The sequence below is a fragment of the Sphaeramia orbicularis genome, chromosome 22 (genome assembly GCF_902148855.1).
Source record: "Sphaeramia orbicularis chromosome 22, fSphaOr1.1, whole genome shotgun sequence".
NCBI lineage: Eukaryota > Metazoa > Chordata > Actinopteri > Kurtiformes > Apogonidae > Sphaeramia > Sphaeramia orbicularis.
Window position 1 is genome coordinate 34,104,863 of NC_043978.1, and position 24,432 is coordinate 34,129,294.

At 40.0% G+C, this 24,432-nt stretch overlaps 1 protein-coding gene across 1 annotated transcript in view; it reads left to right on the plus strand.

Annotated features, from left to right (window-relative positions):
- The window catches only part of LOC115413820 (latent-transforming growth factor beta-binding protein 2), a 94,193-nt gene that overhangs the window by 14,539 nt on the left and 55,222 nt on the right, over positions 1-24,432 (plus strand). The window contains 2 exon segments of the mRNA XM_030126928.1: positions 19,642-19,907; positions 20,885-21,058. Coding sequence (XP_029982788.1) covers positions 19,642-19,907; positions 20,885-21,058 — 440 coding nt within the window.

Consider the following 24,432-nt stretch of genomic DNA (forward strand, 5'->3'; position numbering starts at 1 on the left):
AAAATAATGCTTAAATATTGCATTATGATTTATTGCATGTACACTGCATGGCCAAAAAAAAAAAAACTAAACAGAAATACTATTTTGTTGGACTGTCTTTAGGTTTGACTATAGGACACATTTGCTGTTGCAATGTTTAGAGCATTAATTCATTAATTTTTTGCTCATCCTCTTTTGCTCTTGTATTGAAGATGGTAGAACTGGGTTGCTCTGTAAAATCTTCTCTATCACATCCCAAATATTTTCATTAGGGTTCAAGTCTGGGCTCTGTGGTGGTCAGTCCATGTATGAAAATGAAGTCTCATGATGCCTGTACCACTCTTTCACCTAGCATCACCTCATCCTAGCTGTGTCATCTTGGAATATATCCATACCATTGGGGAGGAAAAAATCCTCTGATGTTAAAACCCTGTCATTCTGTATATACAGGTAGTTGGTTGAACTAAATTTTTGAACACATAACATTGCTTAACCTAGACCAGACCAACAGAAGCAACTGTAGGCACTAGGCATGATGGGTAATCACTTCATCCACTTCTCTCCAATATCCAATTTTTCTGCTCCCAAGGAAAATGATGGTTGTTTAAGAAATGAGATGCTACTCACTGTGTCATTTAGGGGTAAGTAACTTGTTCCAAGCTCAAACATGGTCATTACAGCAATAGTAGTATCCAATGAAAGCCTCTTACTTACTAGTGTAGTAAAATAAGGTGGCGACTATTTTTTTGGCCAGGGAGTGTAAAGTATCTGTCTGTTTTAACATAATAGACAATGGCAGTCAGACTTTGTGAGATTGGGACTAGCTATGTCCAGATTTAGAAAGTTAACAAGCAGCACAAGAGCAAATTAATAACATGCTAGAAAAGGAACTTAGTGTATCCCTCTGAACTGGTTTTCTATTTTACATGAATTGTGCAAGTGGTGGTTATCATATTTCTTTATAATTTATTATATCATATTTCCACAGTTGATTCCTGTCTCTTAACTGAGTGCAGAATATTCCTATTTTGTACAGCAACTGGGCATCATACTGTTCAGGTCTATGTTTAATCAAAGCTAAATTCTTTCAAGATGGCTCAAATCATTGTACTAAAGCAGAATTCCTTTAAAAAGAATCACCAGATTCAGTTTTAGTTTAGTTCTTAGTGCTGGGCCTTTATATGAGTCACTGTATAAGTTATTATTTAGTAGTTTTTTGTCTAATTCATGAAATACTGTGATGCTAGAACTTAAACGTCAGCAGGTTTTGAGTCTCCTAATCCACAAAACTAGAGTCCCTAGAGATTTACTCTGATGCCAGTTAGGTGAGGTGGCATAATACTCCACACATACTGCATAATGTCTGGACTTTCATGCACATCCTCATCAATTATGTTAATATTCCATTTGAGAACATATTTTTCCAGTTTCATATAAATTGCAGTCATTGCATTTTTTCACAGAAGGGCATTTGTTTTAGCTACTATTACTGTCACACTGCCAGGCCCGCAGAAAACAAATTGATACATTACACTGTAAAAAATTATTTAAACCCTCTCTTGAACAAACAGTAGTTCATTACACTCCTGTTCAACGCTGGTTGTGTTTATCATGGAAATAAATCAAACCAGATGACTGAGTTAAATCTTTAATACACTTTAAGCAAAACAAATACTAAGTAAAGCAAATGAGTATTTGCAGCCATTTGCTGCTGTGCTTGAAAAAGTATTAAAGTAAATCTGTAAAATGTAGGAAAATATAACACGATTTACCGAACAAGTATTAACCCATGGTATTTGTTATGAAAATAGAGCAGGAAGATTATATTTTTTTAATGCCTTGACTGTTTCACTTCGCTCCTTGATTTACAGGAATACATGTGACTGTAATGTATCCAGCTAATAATTGCTCAGACGAAGGCTTCTTTCGTTGCATTCAGCAAAGTCTCTAAAGACTGCTAATCAGACAGGCCTAATAGTTTTTTGGCTTGCTTGTCTGACTGTTTTAGTTCCAATCTTGTTGGAAATATCTTTTTGGTTTGATTAATCACTTTACCATGGCTAGAACCATAGACTTGATCAAGCATGTTGAAAGAGAGTAATCGTTTCCGGGAATATTGTGATAGATCGTTATTACTTGCAGGTTCAGACTTATCTTGTCAGATTGTTCTCCATTTTGGATGCAGGCCCAGTGCTTTTCTAATCTGCTCACAATCGGTTCAAGTGCCATAATTTGTTTGGGCACTGAGGTCATCATTCACTTTTTAGCCAGTTTGTCATCTGGGTAATTTCTCTCCACCAAACCACTTAAACATTCTCTATTACAGCTGACATTTATGGTGCTTCTCATGCTAATTGTGAGGGTCTTATGTCATTTTGTTCTTTTGCTGGTGTTATGGAATTATGTTGGCTGAGCCATCCACATGTTTGTGGTAGCTCAATGAAATTCTACTAAATGTTTTGGCAGATGGTTCATAAAAGACTTTTATACATCCTCCTTCCCAAAACAATTATCTTGGAGTCATAGTAAATCTTCTAATCAATACAAGGCCTCTGAAAACTGCACAGTTGCTATGCATATGTTTTCTTTGTTCCTAACTCACAGGACATATTTGCACCCTGAGTCACAGATCTGGGTCACATAGAAATAGATGAGGCTACAGGTTGAAGATTGTAAGAAAAAGATGGAGTTTCTGAGTAACTCATGCCTGTATTGTGACTGTCTTCTTGTTCATGTTTCTACTGAGGCTGACTAACTGTTTGTAAGAAATGCTAAATCAAGACAAGCCTTTTCCCTTTGCTAGACTGCAAAATTTCCAAGGCTGCAGCTCTGACTAAGATTTTGTTGTACTTCAGAAATGCATTCATGTGCCAAAATTGTTTGCACATTAAAGAATTGATGCTTCTTTTTTAGAATAATTACTACTGGGAAGCTTTTTGCGTTCATGTGTAATCCACATTACAACTCAAATGTTGTGAACTGCTGCAATTGTTCTGCATTCACTCAGTCCAGAATGATCTTTTCGGGGTGGAACAGAGTTCCCCACAGAGCACTGGTGGATGAAAGTGTTGGTTTCATATATCAGGCTGAGGTTTCACTGTTTCCAAAGCAAGGAACGCACAAGCAATGTGAGGTCACAGAGTAAGATATTGAGTCAAGGCTGGTGCCAAGGCTCAATTGAAGAGTATGGAGCGACCAGAGAGAGCACACACTGAGGCTTAGTCAGAGCACGCTGGTGTTGCCTCTTGTACCAAAGGACCAAAGGCCACCCCAAACATGCAGCACCCACTCTTTCATTTCTTTCTACTAGGAAAGGTGTGAGGTACTATATATGTCTGTCTTGGAGCAGACTTTGCTTGTTATGTCAGCTGCAACCCTGCTACTGACCCAGCCTGTCAAGTGGCGCCAAGAACAAGAAATAGTGTTGAAAAGAAATGATAGAGACATGGAGAGACCACAAAGAATGATAATAAGAGAAAATATCAATCACACAAAGAAAATCATCTGTCGAGTCAAATGAGATAAGGTAGATGATTTTTTTTTTAGTCCCTAAGATTTTTTACTCTCTGGACTCACCACTGGATTGTCCAGTCAGGTGTGGTTCATACCTCTGAAATATGAATGTGTGGACATGTTGGCAGGCCCTAGATGTGATTGATTTTAAGGGGTTTGTCAACAGTTGAAACCATCTCTATAAAGATGTTTAATGAAAGTTTCAGCCGACCAGGATCCAATGATTTGTCCATCCAGACACAGGCTTCTTTGATTTGACAATGATCTAACAAAAGTGATTTTGTGGTCTGGTTTTACAAAACTACTCACTCAATAACTGAATGGAAGATTTAAACCAGGGGTGTCAAACTCATGTTAGTTCAGGGGCCACATACAACCCAATATGACCTGCAGTGGACCGGATGATTAAAATAATAACAATAATTAGAGTGAAAAAAATTAAATTATATTATCAAAATTTTTGCATCCTTTAAAAAAATATGCAAAAACATGAACAACCATGACCAAAATGAAATTTATTAAGAAAAAAGTGCAATTTTAACAATTTATGGCATTATTTGGCCTCATCTTCTCATTTTCACATGTTCATTACAACTTACAGATCACAGTGGATCTACAAATACAAAAATCATTTAATAACAGACAGAATAATGGTACAATTACTCTTAAGACATTTCAGGTTGTTCATATTTGTTCAGGTTTTTCACATTTTTTGTAAAAGGCTAGTCTGTAAATGGTAATATTTTTGTGTAATTTGACTTTTTTACACTAAAACAAGAGAAAAAATTGTGGTTTTCATTATTTATAGTTTATTATGATAGTATTTTACTGGTCTGACCCACTTTAGATGGAACTGACCTAAAATTATTTTGACATCTTTGATTGTTAATATCTTCAGTGTAATTTTTGTGTTTCACTAATCCATCTCGCAGGCCGGACTGGACCCTTTGGCGGGCCGGTTTTGGCCCCCGGGCCGCATGTTTGACACCCCTGATTTAAACACTTCCAAACACTGGAAATGGTTAGCAACAAGACAACAACTGTTTTATAGCTATCTCAAGTAGCACTATTGATCAACTTGCAATCATCTGGCAGTGGTGCATGTGTGGTAATTTGTGTGGTAGCTTGCATATAACTGATCTCAGAGTTTACCAGGAAGACCCCCCCCCCCTTAGTCTCTCTTTCTTTTTCAGTCTATATTCAGTAGAAATTCAGTTAGAAAAATGACTATTGTGAAATTTCTGCTCATTGTTTTTAGAGAAATCTGTCCTTTTGAATGAATCCAGCACATTTATGGGATGGACAAAGCAAACTGTATGGGAAACCTCCTGTTACTTCACTCCGTTGTCTTGTATTCCTGTCTCCAGTCCCCCACTGTGCTTCTGACCCTTCAGCTGTGACCCAAATGCCTGTGCTGCGGGATAAAAACCATAAAATTCGAAATAGTTACATTCTAGATGTGAAACAAGTAAGCGTTTCCTCATCTGACCAGGGATGCCTTTTCAGTGGAACAACTGTGGTTCACTGTAACCCAGAGTTTCCTGTGAGCCCTGTTGTGAGCAGTAGTGAAAGGTTTGTCCCCGTCAGTGTGAGATCCTGTCGCTCACTGTGCCCTGTCAGCTCCCGGTCTGAAGGTCACGGCCAGCGGAGAATACTCCTAGCGAACCCGGGAAGGTGATAACACATAGAGGACGTATTCACCACCTCCTACTAGTCCTTCACATCAGGCCGCACCATTCTCTGACATCAGTGCAGGAAACAGAGCAGGGCAGAGCAGGATGTGTGTGCAGCATGCAGGTCATTGCTCCAAAGGTCATCTCTCACTGGTTGCTGTTACATAATCAGACTAAAAACCACTGGCAGCAGATACCTGAATAACGGAGCTGACAGCAATACATGAATATAATTCTTAACACTCTGTCAGTTTTTGAACTGGACCTTAAACTTACCATAGATCTGGGGCTGTATTCACAAACATTCTGAAAATACTCTCAGAGAGATCATAAATTATCAAAAAGAAAAAAAAGAAAATCTAGCAAGGAGTCCAAGCTTAGGAGTGATTTAGGAAAATTCTCAGAGCAACTAAAAACAAGGAATGAACAAAAACAAAGTCAGAGGATGTGGTTAACCCCATGGCTAAGCGTGATATATTATTTTAAAAGGTGTTAATATTTGAAAAGTATTGAAAATAATGGGCACAGGAAATATACAGTGAAACTGATATGCTTAATGATAGTGTTTAGCCTCTATTAAGACATGGTGTAGTTATGACTACTGTTGAATGTAGTGAACATTTATGATAAGTATGTTATAAACCATACTCTAAAAGTATCCTACTAAATGAAAACACAAGCCAATTGAAAACATCCAGTGGAAATGAAATGAATATGGGTGTGTGATCACGCTGCTGATTGAACACTGACATTGCCAAGTATCTTAAAGCTTCAGCGTGCAATAATTTTTAGTGTCATTAGACAAAAATTCCAACATGACCCCTCAGTGTAATATAAATCTGGTAATCTGAGAGGAAACAAGACTTCTGCTTCTACTCCTGGCAGTGTGTTTGAGGAAATCTCCCCACAATGGGATATTTTGTCCACTTATACTGTAGGTGTTTTCAGCATATGATTGACAGTTATAATTACCACTCACTGTTCTGATTTTGTCAGATTTGTCTCTGGTTTCTTAGACTTCACGTCATCTGTCTTTTATTTAGTGTTTTGATTTGGACCCAGTGGAGGGAGATGCGGAGGTAGAGGGAAATGACGGGGTGTATTCTGGACTTTTTGGTCAATCTAAATCACCTGTATGTGTGAATGTGAGAATGAATGGTTGTTGTATGTCAGCCCTGTGGTGAACTGGCAATACATCCAGGGTGTATCCCCCCCTTCACCTCTTGGTGGCTGGGATAGGCTCCAGCACCACCTGCAACTCTACTGAGGATTAAGTGGTTCGGAAAATGAATGAATGAATTTAACCTGTAGTGTAGCGTCCATCATACTTCTTTTTTTGCATTTTCTCCTCTGCTTAAGTAACTCTTGAGTCTACTCCTACAAGTCCTCCTCCTACTCTCAACAGTTTTTCACTTGAGAAACTCTAAAACTCTCTTGATGACTGAGATGCTTTGTGAAGACCTTTTATCTTTAAAGTATCTCGTCTTAACTTTAAGAAAGATGTGAATTTTCATACAGGGTGGGGAAGCAAAATTTACAATGAACATTTAGTTGTTTTTTCTCAGCAGGCACTACATCAATTGTTTTGAAACCAAAATATATTGATGTCATAATCATACCTAACACTATTATCCATACCTTTTCAGAAACTTTTGCCCATATGAGTAATCAGGAAAGCAAACGTCAAAGAGTGTGTGATTTGCTGAATGCACTCGTCACACTAAAGGAGATTTCAAAAATAGTTGGAGTGTCCATAAAGACTGTTTATAATGGAAAGAAGAGAATGACTATGAGCAAAACTATTACGAGAAAGTCTGGAAGTGGAGGAAGCAACAAAAAATGTACCAAAGCTTTTATTAAAGCTCTCAAATCCAAAATCCTAAAGGATCCAACCAAATCCATGAGAAAAATGGCAATTGAACTTGAGGTAGACAACAAGACCGTTAGAAATGCAGTAAAATACGATTTGAAGTTAAAATCTTACACAAGAACACCAAAACACTTGTTGACAACAGCAACAAATCCAACTTTTGCAATTTTTGGGAATCATGTTTATGGCCGCCTTCTAGCCCAGATTTTACATGGTTTAATTCCAAATATTAGTGTTTTGACCTGTGCGTACAATGGGTCAACCACTGCAAGAAATTGCTAATTCACTTTGCTTCAAATCTGAGGAAAATTTCAGTTATACCTAGAAACCCATTAAGATGCTGAAGGAAAACAGAAACACCCATGGAGAACGATCCTTCAGTGGGTGATGCATACAGTTTTCTCTGCATTAACTGCTTTGCTTATATCAGCCCCACCATTTGCCTGGTGACTAATACTGGTGGTTATGTGGCTTGTTGACTCAAGGCTTTGCACATAGCCACACAGCCGTTTCTCAGAGGAAACTGTGGTCATAGTGGGAGTTCTCCATGTTAATCATGGATCACTGGGTGCTTTCACTCCCACTCTAGACAAACCACACCGGCAGCACCAGACAGGAGCCACTGTCAAAATCCCCGTAGGTGACCTCAGCACCTGCAAGAGTAAAAATATTGTTTTGTTATTACCCGCATGTTCTTTGTAATAAAGATCGCTGTATCGACTGAAACAGGAAGACAGAGCTTGAATAAAATATGATCATAAACACTGAAAGGCGGGAATGGAAATTCGTTCAACAAGTTTCTCATAGCTCAGATGAGAGGATAATAAATTAAAAGCGCAGCCTAAATCCACAGTAGCTTTCCATCTCATAATACTCTTGATACATTCAACTTTGATCAGATATGTGTGTTCGTAAGACTTAAACGTATATCCAAACATGCCTGGGAAAGCTTTTGTACTGTACCACCTGGCAGTCTGCTATGCTACTCAGAGAGGACATGTCCAGAATCATCCTCTTGTCTCTCTTTTTGGATTCCCTTACCAAAACAGAGGAGGCCTGCAGGTGGGGAGTAAGGTGAGGGTAGAGGGTAAAAGTATAGAGAAGATTCCACATGTTGAATAAGCTGCTCTCTCCTGAATAGCGCTCTATCTCTCTTCTAAACCAGCCATATGACTGTGTGTTATGGGCTGTGATTCGTTTCCCTGGTGCGGGTAGAGTGGGAATGAACTTGAACGTGGGTCAGGTCGACTGACTCACTGCTTGCAGACTACGGGTATGTTTATCTTGTGTTCTTTTGCTACAAACTTGACCTTTGCCCTAACCCTGGCCCCTGGTGAGCATTTTCACTTGTGATATGAATGGGATGGGGCTTTCCGGAACAAGGCTGGACATCCTCTGCCATAGTTACGTGTGTGTTGGGTGGTAAGGGGGGGCATTGTATACTTCTGCTACTGTGGGCTTAACATCATCATGACAAAGTGCAGACTCAGCTGTGGATGGTGCTCTGTCCTCAGGTGAACCCTCGACTTCCAGGAAAGTAGAGGTAGGCAATGTAGCTGTATATTTAATTTTGGATCATGGTAAAAATATATAGCACAATACAGTAATTGTTCTATAAATTCAGTTAAGAATGTAAAATAATAAAAATGTACCTCATGACATTTGATTATTTGGAGCATCCCTGCAAACACAAACAACTCATGAATTAAATAACCTTAGATAAAACAGTAACAGAATTTCACATGGAAGCTTAAGTTTGCAAATAAGAACAGCAACACTAAAAATAAGCTACAGCGTACAAATGTCTGGAAATAATATAATGCTAGCCTCAGTACAAATGAAACCAATATTTTCATATTTTACTGTTTATAACATCGTAATCAGTTCTGCTATCCAAATCACGTTACCTTGCAAATCATGACATTGCACGAAATCATGCAAAAAATCCAGCCCTGGTTTGCTACACAGCCTGCATACCTCCAATATATAACAGATGGCTGTCAAAATGGTATATGCAAATTTCTGCTGCTGCACAGTGTACTGTTACATTGCCCAAACCTAAAAGAAATGTAGAATTTTGTGTAGAAAATTATGAGTCTACAGTATGTGACTAGACTTGGTAATAATTATTTGGTGGTTTAATATACTACAGATTTTTGACTATGAGGAAGCTGAACACGTGATATTGACTGAGCCAGTGCAGGAAGAAGTGGTGTGTTCGTTTTTACAAATACAGAGCCAAATGAGTCCCATGAGTATCTGGCTTCCTGCTAGGCCGAGGGGAACAAAGGACCATAGAGAACTCAGCACTCAGCGTGGGACTGATATGTCTTTCTCTCTCTCTCCATCCTGGCTCCCCAAAGCCCGATCCCAAACCTAGTGTGTGTGCCGCAGTGCCAGCGGGCTCAGCATCTTTAGCCAAATCCTACTCATCAAGCAGGCCTGTGCAAATGCAGCTGTCGGAGGGACGAATACTGTACAGCAGTTGTAGGAGACTATCCTAGAATGCACTCTAGCCTCCAGCTCCGGAGCCGAGGCAGATGGAGACAGCATCAATCAGTCTCATCTCCCAGACATGAGCCATGGTGCTGAAAGCATGAATTAACAGTATGGCTGTGCATGGGTCCAGTTAATCCATTCAGATGTCAGGATGTAGGGTTCCTATGGGTCTAAGCAGTGGAATAGACCCAACTTTCATCTCCAGTGGCGGCAAACATGCACATGTGATATGCTACGCCACACATTAATTTCTTCTCTCATTTTTTTTATGACCATTGAAACTTAACTTTACCCCAGCCTTCTTCATGCACCTAACCTTTTTCCCTGAGTGTCTTCTGATCCTCTGGTAAGGATTTTATTGCTTTTTAAAACAGTGTTACAAGCCTGTTCAAAAGATCCCTCCAGCACCTCTGTTATTGGAAACCCACTGTGGCTTATTGTCAGAGAAGGCTGACACATGACACTGACCAGCACAGGCATAGTCTCAGTCAGCACTTTGTAATGGCTCTTCCTGCTGACCTGTCTTGTGGCATTTTACTAAGTGAATGATCAGAGCAACGACCAACAAAAAACTGTGGAGTATTGAATGGCTTCTCAGCTCCCCATGTCTCCAGGCATTTTGATTCTGGCCCTTGAACCACATCAACCACACTGCTTTGCTTCCATCCAGAATCAGGCTTCTCTGGGTTTCTTATAGCTTCACATCCCAGGTTCTAAAGCCTGAGGTGAAAACAGACAGGTTGGCACTGCTTTTGGTCCCCAGGAGACAAAAAAGAACTGTTTATTTCACAGTTTTTGGACGTAGACGGCAGTAGTCATATGTTTTGATCATGTAATGTCTTAAAACCTCAATGAGGTCAAATTTACTGAAAACCGATTTTCATGAAGGCAGCGGGGGAAGTCATACCTATAAAATTAAGTGGAACTTCATCTCTTCATTTGTCTGTGTAGCACATGAGCTGATCCAAATAACAGTCTTTGCTAAATAAATTTCTCAAGAACCTTTGCTGCTTTCCATTCTACACCAGGCCCAGTTGTTACGCTAATATAAGCCTCTTCCCCAGGGGGAGAAAAAAAAAGCTTTCTGAATCAATCCAACTCCACTGTAATTCATTTCACCCAGGCTCTGGCTGCTACTAGCGGGATTCCTGGAAGGCTGTCCAGACAGAGAGAACATGATTTAATCCAGCCTCTGTGGCTGGTGCGATAAGCCCTCTGACACACCCAGATTTTCACAACGGGAAATATTCTGCCAGGACCCACAATTATCCAAGTCATAATGACTAGAGATGTTATCAAAGAAAGGCCGGGCCCTTAATTGCTCACTGATGTTTGGCCTTATGCGACCATGTATATAAGGAGAACTTGCCCTTGTTTTAAGAGAAAAAGGCTCAAAGTGCTGCATGTCTGTGTGACGAGGTATTTTCTTTTACTCCTGGTTTATAATAAGGGACATGTGTTGGACTACTGGCACAAGTGACAACTCGTTGGAAATCTATTTCCAAGTACTGTTCAGTCAAGATTTTGAAATTTTCTCCAGGAGGTTTAGGAGATAACAGTATTAATTCACTTTTCCTGTTTCCAACAATAAACTACACTAGGAAAGTCTTAGCTGTGGGCCAAAAACAAAACATGTAGAAATTTATAAGGTATCTGGTGTTCATCAATGACAAGGGAGGGATAAATGAAAATACTGCTGCAGACAACCAGAGGTCAATGTTTAGTATATATACACTCAAAAATGGCAAAGTCACTCTAATGTAAAACACAAAAAATCATCTATCAAAAAAACAAAACAAAAACAGGAATGACATCGTCAACATCATCCTGATTTATCAAACCTGTTCATTAAATTCTTTTCATCATGTTTAAAAATTCTTTTCAGAATTTTGTTTTTCTCACGTGATTAGCATCCCATTACACATTGAAGCTGCAAAATTGAGGGTATGTCTCATGTATTAAACATTGATGAAAACGCTGTGTAGTTGAAGTGTGTTGGCGATATTGTCCTAAGAGGCAATAAAGAAATGTCTTTTTTTTGTATGAGTTACCTGTTTTTTGTTTTTTTTTTCCTTTTTAACATTGTGTATATTTTATAAACATTGACCATTGATTGTTTCAACTGTTAATGTACATTTTTTAACCTCATCCCTTCATTGGTGCTGTTGTGTGGATAGTCATCCCTGCTTTTGCTATCAGTTCTTTAAAAAGCTGAAACACAAAATTAGCTTTCAAAACAAACCGTGAGAACAGCCAATACTCTAGAGGTTAAAGCATTTACTACCAGAAATGAAACATTTGCAAAAAGCTGTAATTTAAGGTCAGCCTTTAAAGTGACAGGGGCTGGTGTGAAGCTATTTTTGCTTTTCCAATGAACACTTTACCACCATGCCATTCCATGACTTTGTTGCTGAGGAACACACAGCAACAGCACAATCCAACTGCAGTCCCTGGGGTTGGATATGATATTTATTGGTGCATGCAAAGGATCAAACCTCAGGATTTTATTGAAAGAAACACACAAGGACCTCATGGTAAATGATAAATGAACGAGAGTGTGCAGCATAGTGCCTGAGGAATGAGATGTGTGACCACAGTGGGGTTTGACCAATAGTGGTACAGATGGTTTGGTGCACCGACTGGGTGTGTAAGAAGGCTGTAATACTTTCTCAGCCAGCAGAGACTTCTTACACCTCTTAAAATACACCATGAATGCAAAGAAAGACCAAATTCTGTTTCAACTTTTGCCCTCTTTCCCTGTGGTCTTGAGAGCTGGGTCACACAAGTCCACACAAGTCCTTTTTTTTTTTTTACAAAGTAAAAACAAACTAGACTTAAAATATCCAATTAGTAATTAATTTCTTATCAAATATCAGCTATAAAAGCTGAGTTTATGCTAAATCAAATTCTGAAAAGAACAAGTCATACTTGGCAACAGGAATCCCAGTCACCCTACGATAGCATCTACTGCTAATCTGGAATGTTTTCTCTCTTCCTAGCTTCATCGTAGTTAATGTCTTGGACGTCACAAAGATTCATAACACTATCAGGCTTTGAATAGCAAAACATGAACAAGAGTCAAGTGTGTATGTCTTTGCTAATGTTCTTGAATATCACCTCCTGGGACTAGTTTCAACAGTCTGCACTCTCCTTCCTTGTCTGCGAGCTTAGCCTGTGAAATGTGGAGCACCATCTGTTATAGAGCCTTTTGCTGAAAAACATCTTTCTCGACCAACTCTTAAATTTAAAATTGAGAGCAGAAAGATACATTATCACTGTCTGTTTTAAGGTGTTTTCCAATTTAATATCATGTCATGGTCTTGTTTTTTGGCTGCATGGTTTATTTTTAAGTTGTAGACCACCTGAATTCAGCTTTGCCACATGTTAAGAGAAACTTTAAAGCATTGGACCAGCACCAATATGCTTTGTTACATCCAAAAACTGTTTGTAGCCCTCACTTAGCATTCCCTGTATACCTAACAGTGCTCTATCTTTGACTGCAAAAGTACATGTCTCAAATACACTCATAAATCTTCTTGTTCTTTTTTGCCAGCAGTGTTTGCAGTGGTTGAGCAGTACAAAGTTTTCATTGTTTCAGCTGCTGTTTGCACAGTTTTCGAGTTTTTTGCTGTTCCCTTTAGTTAGACTGACGATCTGCATATTCGGGTACAGCCTTGTAAATGAACAATGGTCTTTAACGCTTTCTCTGAATGAGATGAATGTGTGTAAACTTTGATTTACACTTGGTCTTTGATGACGGTCATTTACTTTCCCATTCACCAAGTAGCCTTCAAATTGCCCTAATTATGTGCTGCTCTTATGTAATGAGGGTTTTTGGCCGAGGCTGCCTGTTGGAAAGAGGTAAATGGAACCATTAAACATTTTGTTTAAATAAAAAGAATGACTCGATTTTCCTCAGCAGGATAAAGTGAGTCTTGTGTTGATTGGTTGTAAACCGATGGTTCAAGGTTTGCCATTCCCTCGATGCAAGGTCATGTCCAGTCCAACATATAAAGCACCAACACAGGGCAAAGTGACAAAGATGGAAGCTATTGTTGTGACCCAGTCTGGGATGCTCATGCCAAACACTTCTGCCTGCTGTCAGCCTGTCTTGTTTAGACAGTTTGTTCAAAGCCAAACGGCTCCATCCAATATCCAGACCAAGCTTTTCATATCAGTCTATTTTCTGCATTAGCTGCCATAAGCCAGCAACCCCAGCCATTAGATGTGGGTTCAGGCTTTGGTATTCTCAAACAAATCAAAATGAAAAATGAGCTTTGCCAAGGTAGACTCGTGCTGAGCTGAGAGGGCCAGTGAAAAAGCCTGGAAAATGACAGTTCTGTGCCTCCTTCCAAATTATTTAGCACCCTTTGGCCATAAAAAGTTGATTCTGCACCCGAATTGCACTATTAGTTTCCGACAAATATGCTTTATTTTTCATGGGTATTTACAGAGACAGAAGGTAATGAGAGCTTCTTGGAGGCTGAACCATTAGTGAATGAATCAGCTGTGGCACATACGTTACTGTGCACGGCTGCACATAAACACTGTTCTGGGCTCATCATGTACAGTGGGTTACGGAGATGGTTCAAGATGTAAACAATCCCTGAAGATCTGGGTCACTGCATATGTGTGTGTGTGTGTGTGTGTGTGTGTGTGTGTGTGTATGTGTAAAAGTTTAGGGTGAATAGGGTGAACAGGATCATGAGATAAATCCAGAATTCCCCCACTTATCTAAGATGCTCCTGTTTCCCAGTGGGCAACTTGAAGTATAAAAACAACCGAGTCATGCTGGAATAAGGTTAAGTGGTGTTTTCCAAACCCCCTGTATCTGGGATTTCTGGCACTTCAACAAAGACACTACATTTCCACATGTACTGTAACCTCCCACTCTTTCCAAATCACTCTAAAGTTCAATGCACCTAGCATTTACTTGGCAGTACAGTACACTGATGGTTTACAGGATCAGTATTAGTTGTCCAGTAGGCTCATAGTTTATTTATTTATTTGTTTGTTTGCTTGTTTGTTTGTTTGGGGGCCATGTTCTTATTCATTTGTATCCATACTAGAAAGATTTATTAAGGTGTTTGGATGATGAATCTGTGCTGATAGGGTGTTTTACTCTTATTATTGGCAGAAGATAGGACATGATCAATTCAACAGTTATCCAGTTTCTAATACACTGAAATCTAATTATTTCAGATATGTAGGGGCCTATAATGCATTTACATTGTCAAATTTTTGGGGGGAAGGAGACACATTGATATCAGTTTATATGATATGAGCTTTTTTCCTGCTCATCACATAGGCCTTTACAAATCCGCTTTCATTGTCACATTTTGATTCATTTGTGGTCATGAGTAAAGTGTATGTAGAAATAACTAACACAATAGATTTGCCTTCTTCCATGAGGCATGAAGTGCTTTTTATCAGTTTCAAAGTTGGAAAGATATTTACAGATCAATGACTTATTTTGAAACTGTGTTGAAACAGAAATAATGCCTCTAGCTAATGAACATGAACTAAATGTTCCTCCAACATGAGTCATCCTGTGAGGTGAACAATAAAAACAAAGGTATTTTAGAAAAAATGGCATAGTATAATCACCAGGTTAACTGTATGACCATCTGCGTTATTTATCTGAATCTGATGGTTCTACACTGTATAAGACTGAAGTTATTGAAGATTTCTGTCAATAAAGAAAATCCTTATTAAAAAGTTTTCTGTTAGCCTTTTTTTTGTCATTTTTATAGTTGGCCATCACTAGTATTTATTATTATTATTATTATTATTATTATTATTATTATTATTATTATTATTATTATTATTATTATTATTATTATTATTCATTTTCTGAACCTGCTTTATCCTCATTGGAGCCTATCCCAGCTACTTATGGGCGAAGGCGATTATTGTTATTATAATTATTATTATTTTTATTTAGCTCAATGGATAACTCATCTAGATGAAAATGAGGTTGTAGATTGGTTTATACCAACTACAGATGGAAAGAGGCACTATTTGTGTTTCACTCATGAGTTATTGATCTAAGAACTTTGAGTCTCCTAACATTTTTCCAGCTTTGAAACAGGTGTAATTCACTTTAACGAGAGTGTTTTTTGTGCTGGCTCCATATACACACACTTCTCTTGTGGTTAGAAATCAATCAAAATGTGGAAATGAATTAATATTAACTTTTAATTAAATGCATTTTTCCTCCTTGGCCACTCTCTGTATACTCCAGCTCTTGGACCTGGCTTCTATTTTCTCAGTGCTTGACTGTGATAGTGCTCCAATTTATCCTCCAAAACTGCCTCCTCTCCAACTCATCTAGGTCAAGGGGCGTGGCAGGAACTGACATTTACACAAGCCTGTCAAGCCTTCACGAGAATTAATATTCACATGTTGCAATTCAGTGATGAGTTCAAAGATACATGGCAAGTGCCAAGCAATACTTTTGCAACACATTGGAAGCTTTTCAGTGTTGTTTCATACACAGTGCAGTTCTTGGCTCGCGCCATGATTGTAATTTCTTCAGATGTGACGGTTTAGGTATAATTGCTTTCCATACATATGAAATAAATGATGATGAGAGTTTGTGAATGGTGCCAGTGGGTTTATCTGTAAGTTGGAGATATAAAATGATGCTTTGATCAAATGTTTGGATAGAGATTTATCGATACATAAGAAATGATTGTTTCTCTTTGAAAATGATTATTTAGCGCATGTTCTGATCATAAAACATGTACTAAATGCACTCATCCCTCTTATGTAATCAAAGTGTCTAAATGATAAAACATAATTAAGCCTCACATTCTGACAACGGGTGAATAATGTTTTTCTTTCTTTGCCTTTGATAAAGTATTTAATTAAGACAGACACTTTAAAGACATGCAGAGCAACTATTTACTGTCACACTGAAAGTTAGATGAGAAGATTCATATTAATAGCCAATGCTACAATAACATACTTTCATGCACATTTTGAAGTATCACATTAAAGGTTTATGGAAACACCAAAAATTCAGAAGAAAAACCATGGCTATTTTTGCCAAAAAATTTGCTACACTTATTTGAGGTTTGGCTGTTTTTGAAAAGTTTCCCCAGCGTCTTCCTGGATACATCCATTAAGTGCAAAAACATGGCTAGTAGTTACAGGTAGTGTGGACGGATGAGGAGGTTATTCCTTGGCTTCATCCAAAAAAAAAAAAAAAAACATACATTTTCGCAAAACAGCAATGATGTTGCTTTCTACAAGGACCACTTCTACTGTGTATGACAGTTATGTGTAAGTCACCCTATACTGTCACCTTCTATGAAATGTATCTTATTCATGCCACACCAATGTGCCTAATTCAAAAACACTATTTCTTACGAGGGGGGGCTGAAAAGTTCATAGCCTGACTAAGAAGGAGTTATTCCACAGCAATGAAACTTGGCATACATTCAATTCAACCTCTCCTGATACTAATTGCATGGTTTCCCTCCAGATAAACCCACATCGGATAAATAATTTAGGACTTTGAAAAGTAACGCCAGAGACATTTCGTGAACCATTCGTGGCACCTTGGTCTTATCAAATGTCTGCAGAAAAAGCGGTTAGTCCCCAAGGACATTCATGCTGACATGGTTGCTATAGGGGATGATGCTCCAGCTTTATCGACTGTGCAAAACTGGGAAGCTGAATTAAAGAGGGGGAGGGAGAACGAGGGAGGGGTGAAAAGCAAGCATTTTCATGAAATGTCTGTAGTACTACTTTTCAAAGTACTAAATTATTTATCCAGTGTGGGTTTATCTGGAAGGAAACCATGTAGTTAGTATCAGGAAAGGTTGAATTTAATGTATGCCAAGTTTCATTGCTGTGCAATAACTCCTTCTTGGTCAGGCTATGAACTTTTCAGCCCCCCCTCATATTTACAACATTGCAAAATTGGCTTGACATTATCTGGAAACACATATAATATCATGTTAGTGTATTAATGGATTTAGAGAAAGGCAGCATATAGCCTAGTGTAGCACAAAAAACAGGAAGAAAGAAGACTTTATAGTAGGATGTCACTGTCTAAAACAATCAGGAGAAAAAAACCTTCAGGAATATAGACTCTTTTTAGGGTAAATCAAATATATTTTTCCAGTCATGTTGTAGCATTGTTAGTTCCTCACTCTATTATCAGCACCATCAGAGACTTAATTAAAAATGTATGGCCATCATGTGCAACCCAAACATCATCTGTCTGTTCAAACCATGATCTGTATGGTCTTGGCAAAGCTCTGTGAAATTGCTTTCAAGTCACCCAGAACAAGGAGGAGGGGATCCTTCCTCCTTGCATTGCCGGGGCCTTGAAGTCGGTAATGATGACATCAAACACACAGACTGTGCCGGGCCTGCCCTCGCTGCCCCTTGATCTACAAGCGGAGAGGGCACTGGTGAGCTCATGTTGGGAGGAAGTCACTTAACCACTGAAAGTGAGAGAGGCAGAGAGCGTAACATCTGGCTGAGCCTAGGGAGTGAGGCAGGATGCTTACAGGCCAGGTGTCATTGCTGGCGATGGAAAAACTCACTCATGACTGGACGGTGTAGCTATATGTTAGCCACCTCCTGTCTCTCGTGACCACTTCATCATGCTGCTGATTGACAGAAGCACCTCCAGTTTCCCTTTATCACATCCTATCCCTGAGACCCGCCCTTATGTCTCTACATCTGGGTCAGCAGCTGTTGGCTATAGGTGCTGCCTGTTGTCTCTCAGAAAGATGACGTGAGCGACCATTATCAAATGTTTGTCTCTCTTTTCCCCTTCTCATTTAGTGTCCTGTTCCCTTTGGCAGCAGGAATGTGGTTTGTTCTCTGTGAATAAAGAGACATGCATAGGCTTGTGCTACATCTAGCACAGCTGGGACAGGGTGTGTATGTGTATTTGTGTATGTAAGTGTGTTTTCAAGTATGCATTTTTGTGTAGTGTACGCATGTGTGTTTATTTGACCAATTTTTGTTTTGTGTCTGTGGGTCGGCGAAGCTGATTCAGTGTGTAAATACATAGTGTGTGGCTTAAAACCACATGTAATACATGTTAAGGCACGGTTTATATCCTCATTCAGGGTTTGATTACAGCCTCATTTACCTTACAGGGCCACAGGTGTGCTTTGTAGAACTGTTTCTCTGATCTATCTGGCATGGTTTGTCTTTGTCTTGCTCTGCTGACTGTCTGTCAGGGCAGATCAGTGGGATCCAGATGTTTTTTTGCAGGGCTGATTCTCGGCACTCCCCAAGCTTTCCCAGACCCCGGAGCCTAGGTCTGCTCGTTTGTCTGAGTGGCACGCGCCTCCCCCAGGTCGCTCACATGAGCTCAGCTTCCAGGTCGTGCAACACAGGCTCAGTAATTGACCCAAATCAAATGCTCTCCGGTAAAAAACGTGCCCCTTGTAGCCCTGTCTGAGCTTGTTCTTCGACCCTAGCATTAATACTTCCTGCAGCTTTTTGCAGCACTCAGGATGTTGCTCCTTGGTCAGACAGAACCACAAGTTCATGATCTAGTCAAGCAGATACAATGGATGATGGAAAGGTTTTGTAGTCTTGGATGGAAAGTCTCTAATGTGTTTAACCATATACACTTCTCTGACGCACACACTCCCATCACATACAGACACACACATATAAACCAGAACCTGTGAGTCTTAATCCTTTTGGTTTCATGATACTTTATTTTTCGTTAAACATTAATGAATAATCTCTTGTGAAATGTCTTTAATGTCAAACAGAATCTTTCATTAATTAGTGAAGGTCATGGCTGTCTGACTTACAGCATACTAGCAGAGAAACCCTGTACGTTTAAAAACGATATGGTAATATTAATTGAATTAAAAGAAAATTCATTCCAAATCATTTTGTCTCATCTACAAAATCAATTAAGCAAAACTATGACCTAAGATAGCATGTTTGTCTCTGAGGAATGCTATTTTATGTTGCACCCAATGACCATGTTAAATGGATTTCACGGTGATGCGCATACGTTGATGATGCCTGTACCTTAGTGAGTTTCTATACGTGTGTGGGACATTAGTGTTACTCTGAGGTCATGTGTTTATCGTCTTGTGATGATGTGACTGACAGGGCCCAAGTGAGACGGGGACCCCCTGACTCCTCCCCTCAGCAGACTGGGACCTCCCGCACTGTGAAACGTTATCCATCATCCTCTGGACCTATCACCTCCAACGCTCTACCTACTGGCAATGGCTACCCAAATGGACACGACAATGAGCACGGGAACTGGCACGGACACAGAAGTGGACATGGAAATGGGCACTCCTTTAGCTCCCACAGGCCTCCCAGCAACAGTCAGCTACATGGACAGTACAACAATGCATTATTACCAGCAGGTAAGATAATGTTTTACACACAGCAAAATGCTTGGATTTGCCACTCACTTGACATCCATGCTTGAGATTTCCACTCTCCTTAGCCACGTCAAAACAAACACAATGCCATTTTGGTGCAATGTGCACCCACTGGAATACATACATACATATCCCGTGTTGTCATTGCTAAATGGAACATTAGCTGTGAAGATGAAAAACACCTGGCAGCATCCCAGGCTGCACTTCCCTTCTCCCACCACCCAATTTCCCCACCCCATTTGTGGTCTACATTACACCAGACAGACAGACGTTTGATATGGAAGCTGCATGCAGTATGTGAGCATGAGTGAATGTGAGTGTGAGTGTGTACGTGCTGCTGGTACTCAAACTGGTGATAGATTGGACCATAAGCAGTGCATGATCTTGTGTGTGGGTCTTGTGTACACAGCTACATGCTTGATACTGTTGAGAATCTGCACTATCATATTTTGAACTCTGGCATGTCTACCCACAACAAAATGAAATGTGAGCTTTTCATTCTTAATTTTTAATCTTATTCACTACTTCATCTTCTTCTGATCTGCTGTCCAATGAACACAGCTGTGTAGTTCAAGCGTCTTTTGTTTTTTAGTCATGTACCAGGGCAACGGCTGTTGAACAGCTTCCCACCATTACACAACGTTCATTTGGACTCATGCTCTCTTTGTCTCCTTCACATACACACATCCAGAACACCTTCTCACACAGATAAAGGGCTTGGAGGCAAGCCCGATACCTAATAGTATTCTCTTCCCATTCGCTGGCCTGTGGCACATCGCTCCTTCAGCTGTGAGCGTGCCACTGGCTAGCCGTCAGCACACACCCTCGCACTCTTATAAACCTCCCTTTGCCTAGACGGGGAGTTTGTCACAGTCAGGCTGAAGGAGAAAGGATGCAGCTCGCCTCCAGCCTATCTCTGCTGCCGCTCCTTCTCAGTCAGGTGTGTATGTGTTTCCCAGGGGCCAACCTCACCTCAAACCTGGACCGCATTAAGATCATCTTCACGCCTATGCTGTGCCGCAGGATGTGCAGTGGTGGACGCTGCTACAATAGTTGTGAGAAGGGAGACATCACCACTGTCTACAGTGAGACCTCGCATCAGCAGCAGCCAAAGAACCAGGGCTTCCGACTCTGTAAGTGTCCAGGCCTTCTGATTATCATTAACACAGATTTTTCTTGTCTGCCTGTCTTTTTTTATCTACTTCTTCTTGTCTCTTCGTTTATCTTCTCTACTCTCTCACTGATTCTATTACTTACTGTCTGACTCTCACACACTTTCCCAAAGTCTCCTGTCTTGTTTCTTGTTCCTTTTTTTATGGGGTGAGTTTGACAAAATGGGTTCCCAGTGGCATGCTGTCTGTTCTGAATACCAAACCCAGACAGGAGGCAGAGTGGTGGAGATTAAAGCTGAGAGCTGCTGTAAAAAAAAATCTAACTGTCAAAAGGAGAGAGAGACAGGGAAAGCTGGAGAGACGGGGGTAGAGCAGCTTGAAAGCAGGCTCTGTAAAAGGGGGCTAATCTCCCCTCACACACACACGTGGGGCTGGTGGTCCCACGCTCCCAACACTTAGCCCAATCTCTTTGCGGTCTACACCTTGCGGCTGGCCCCGCCGTTAACTATTTAACATGCTCCCTGGGAGAGCAGAGACGAATGAAAGAGGAGAGTGAGAGGCAGAAAGAGAGAAAGAGTAGCAGCATGAACAGGATTTTATAGGGATTACATTAAACCTGCTATTTATCCGGGGGCTTTGCTCCAAATTCACACAGGAGTGTCCATGGGAAGGGAGGGGGTGGTCAGTGCCAAGGGGAGGGTCAGACCCCTACATGTTTCTCAGTTTCTCATCAGTTTTAAGGGTTTAGCCAAAGCTCAGACTAATTACTACTTGTGGGCTGGAGGTGAAGGGTGTCTGTACCACACACATATAGTACACTTCACATAAATACAAACAGGCATACAAACATAAAACCAAGCTTTTGTCTAAGTTCACTAGTCTCTTTTGGGGAGGAGTTGTGAATATATAAACAGGTTGATGTTGCAGATTTATGTGCCCATTAATGGTGTTTTGGAACGTGGCGTAGATATTCTAAACACTCCATCGTCCCGGCAGAGGCCCTCCACAAGATTACATTCCTGGCACCTCCACTTCTTCCTGAGCTGAGGTTTGTTTTTTATGTCCCATTTTTATACTCTAGAAATCTCCCGTCATTATGTAAAAGCATGTGGTAAAGACCGTGTTAAAAAAGAGATTGCTTTCCGTTTAGGCCCGCATCCTGTTGTTTCTCGGTGTGCGTGTTCGTCGAGGAATGTCAAGTGGACAGCAAACAGTTATCTCATGCTGTTGTTATGTTCCCTACACAGTGCAGTAAAATCTGGCTGGGTAATTATAACAAGCTCCCTTGATACGCACCCTCTGCGCAGCACTTACTTTAAAACCTGATATTAGATGGAATAGAAGGTTTTTTATGGAGTGAGAAGTGTGCGTATGACTGTTTGGTTGTTGGAGGCTGTTTAACGGGCAGACAGATAGGCAGACAGAGTGTGCTGTGGTGAGTCGACGCTAGATTGTTGTCTAAAAATAGTAGCTGTCCCAGGCTGTGGTCAGACTGGCCTGACATAGACCTGCATCCCACATTGAAAGGATTTAATAGCCTGCCTTCATGTCTAATCAGAGGAGGCCTTGCTTTAGGTCTGGACACAAACACCGGACCACTCTCTGTCTCTTTTTCCACATATTTTTTTTTACCACATTGTTTATTCCTCCTTTCTCTCTAATTCTGCTTCTTTTATGTTTTCAATCTATCCCCTTCCTCTCCTAATCCCTTTCATTCCCTATCTGTTACTCTTCTCACTCTATGCCTCTCTTCCTCCTTGGGTCTTCGGTGCCGTTAATGCTTTGTGACAGGGAGCTCATTACCTACATGCCATCAAGACTGTCCAGCGTCTCTTTTCCCTGTTTTCACCCTGTTCATGTGTTACTGCCCGTCTCCGCGAGACAGAAACAATGCAGCTCACAGCGTGTTTCCATCACCAGTGTCTGCTCTCATCTAATAGTACATCCCTTAATTCGACTGTCCTTAAAATCTCATATTAATGTTGTTGGAGTCAAATAAATGCACTGCTTCTCTTTTTCATTCTCATGCCCCCTCAGTGAATCCTTTTTTTTTATCCGTTACGGCTGGATAGATATTTTTCATTTGATAGTCTTTGATGTTTCGAGTTAAGAAAGGTCAGTGTGTGGATGGGAGCAGGCCCAGGTATGTCGGGTGCTAGGCTGGCACCCATCCTTTATGCCAAAAAGATAAGGCCAATGAAAAGCAGTACTGTCAAACACCATCTGGCCAGTGCTGGCCTTCGCTCCTTCTTCTGTCTTTCTTTTTTCATGGTAGATTACAAACTATAAATCAGACTGTAGCCTGAGCATGAGCATGTTTTAAGGTTCAGTTTACATGCATGTGCAGATTCAGTTGCACTTCTCTGGAAGGGTGTAAGGTTTGGGTTTTTGTGAATTTCTGATATTTTGTCTGGCTGCCAGACAGACAAGTACTCCATGCAGATATCCCTGCAGGTATTTCCTTCCAATGCTCATATGACGAATCATCATTGATGAGTGATGAGGGATCATTCTGTGCAGGTTGATTCATCATTCATCAACCTGCACAGAACTCTGTAATTATCTTTGCCAAGGACGCTATGTTTTTGTATGTCTGTCTTTCCGTCTGTTTATTTGTCTGCTAGCCTTGCTCTTTTCACACTGGACATAACATCCAACATCTGACTTTTAGGGTACAATTGGTCTTCATTCATAGGTCAAAGGTAGTGCTTGAAAATGGATCAGTCAATCTCAACGACGGACACTATAACATCATGGAGTTCGGCAGTGTTTGTAACTTTATAATTATGTCAAGTTATAACCTCTGCTGAACTCCATGCTGCTTTTTGTCGTTTCCTGTTTTTCAGCCTGTTTGTGTTGTTTCAGGAAAACCCACTATTGTATATTGTGAAAGAACTCAGTTGCCTATTTTTGGCAGATTTACCCAGACTTAAAAAAAATCTGTATATATGTTCCCATTTTGGAGGAAGTAGAAGGTTGTAGAAGTAGAACAGACCTTATCCATCTTATTTAGGAAAATTGTTTGGTCTCAGGAGTACAGCATAAGACATTATCATATAAAAAGGGCATTACACCAAAAAATAGAAAGTTCTCAATTGTTAAAGCAGTCAATAGACTCAAACAGTGACTACATTCATACTCTAAGATTTGCAGCCTACAGTTCCATAATTGAATTCACTGTAGCTTGTTGACTGTACTGATTGCATTTGGGATGAATGAGTCCATTTAATTTTTTTTTCTTTGACCCATCTATCTGTATGTCATCAGAAAAAGAACTACATAGATTTTTGTTAAACTTTATCCAAGGATAGATTGCTACATGCATATCCATAAAACGGGACAGATCTTTAATTTTTTCTAGTTTTTCTGATATTGCAAGATAAAGTTTTTTATTT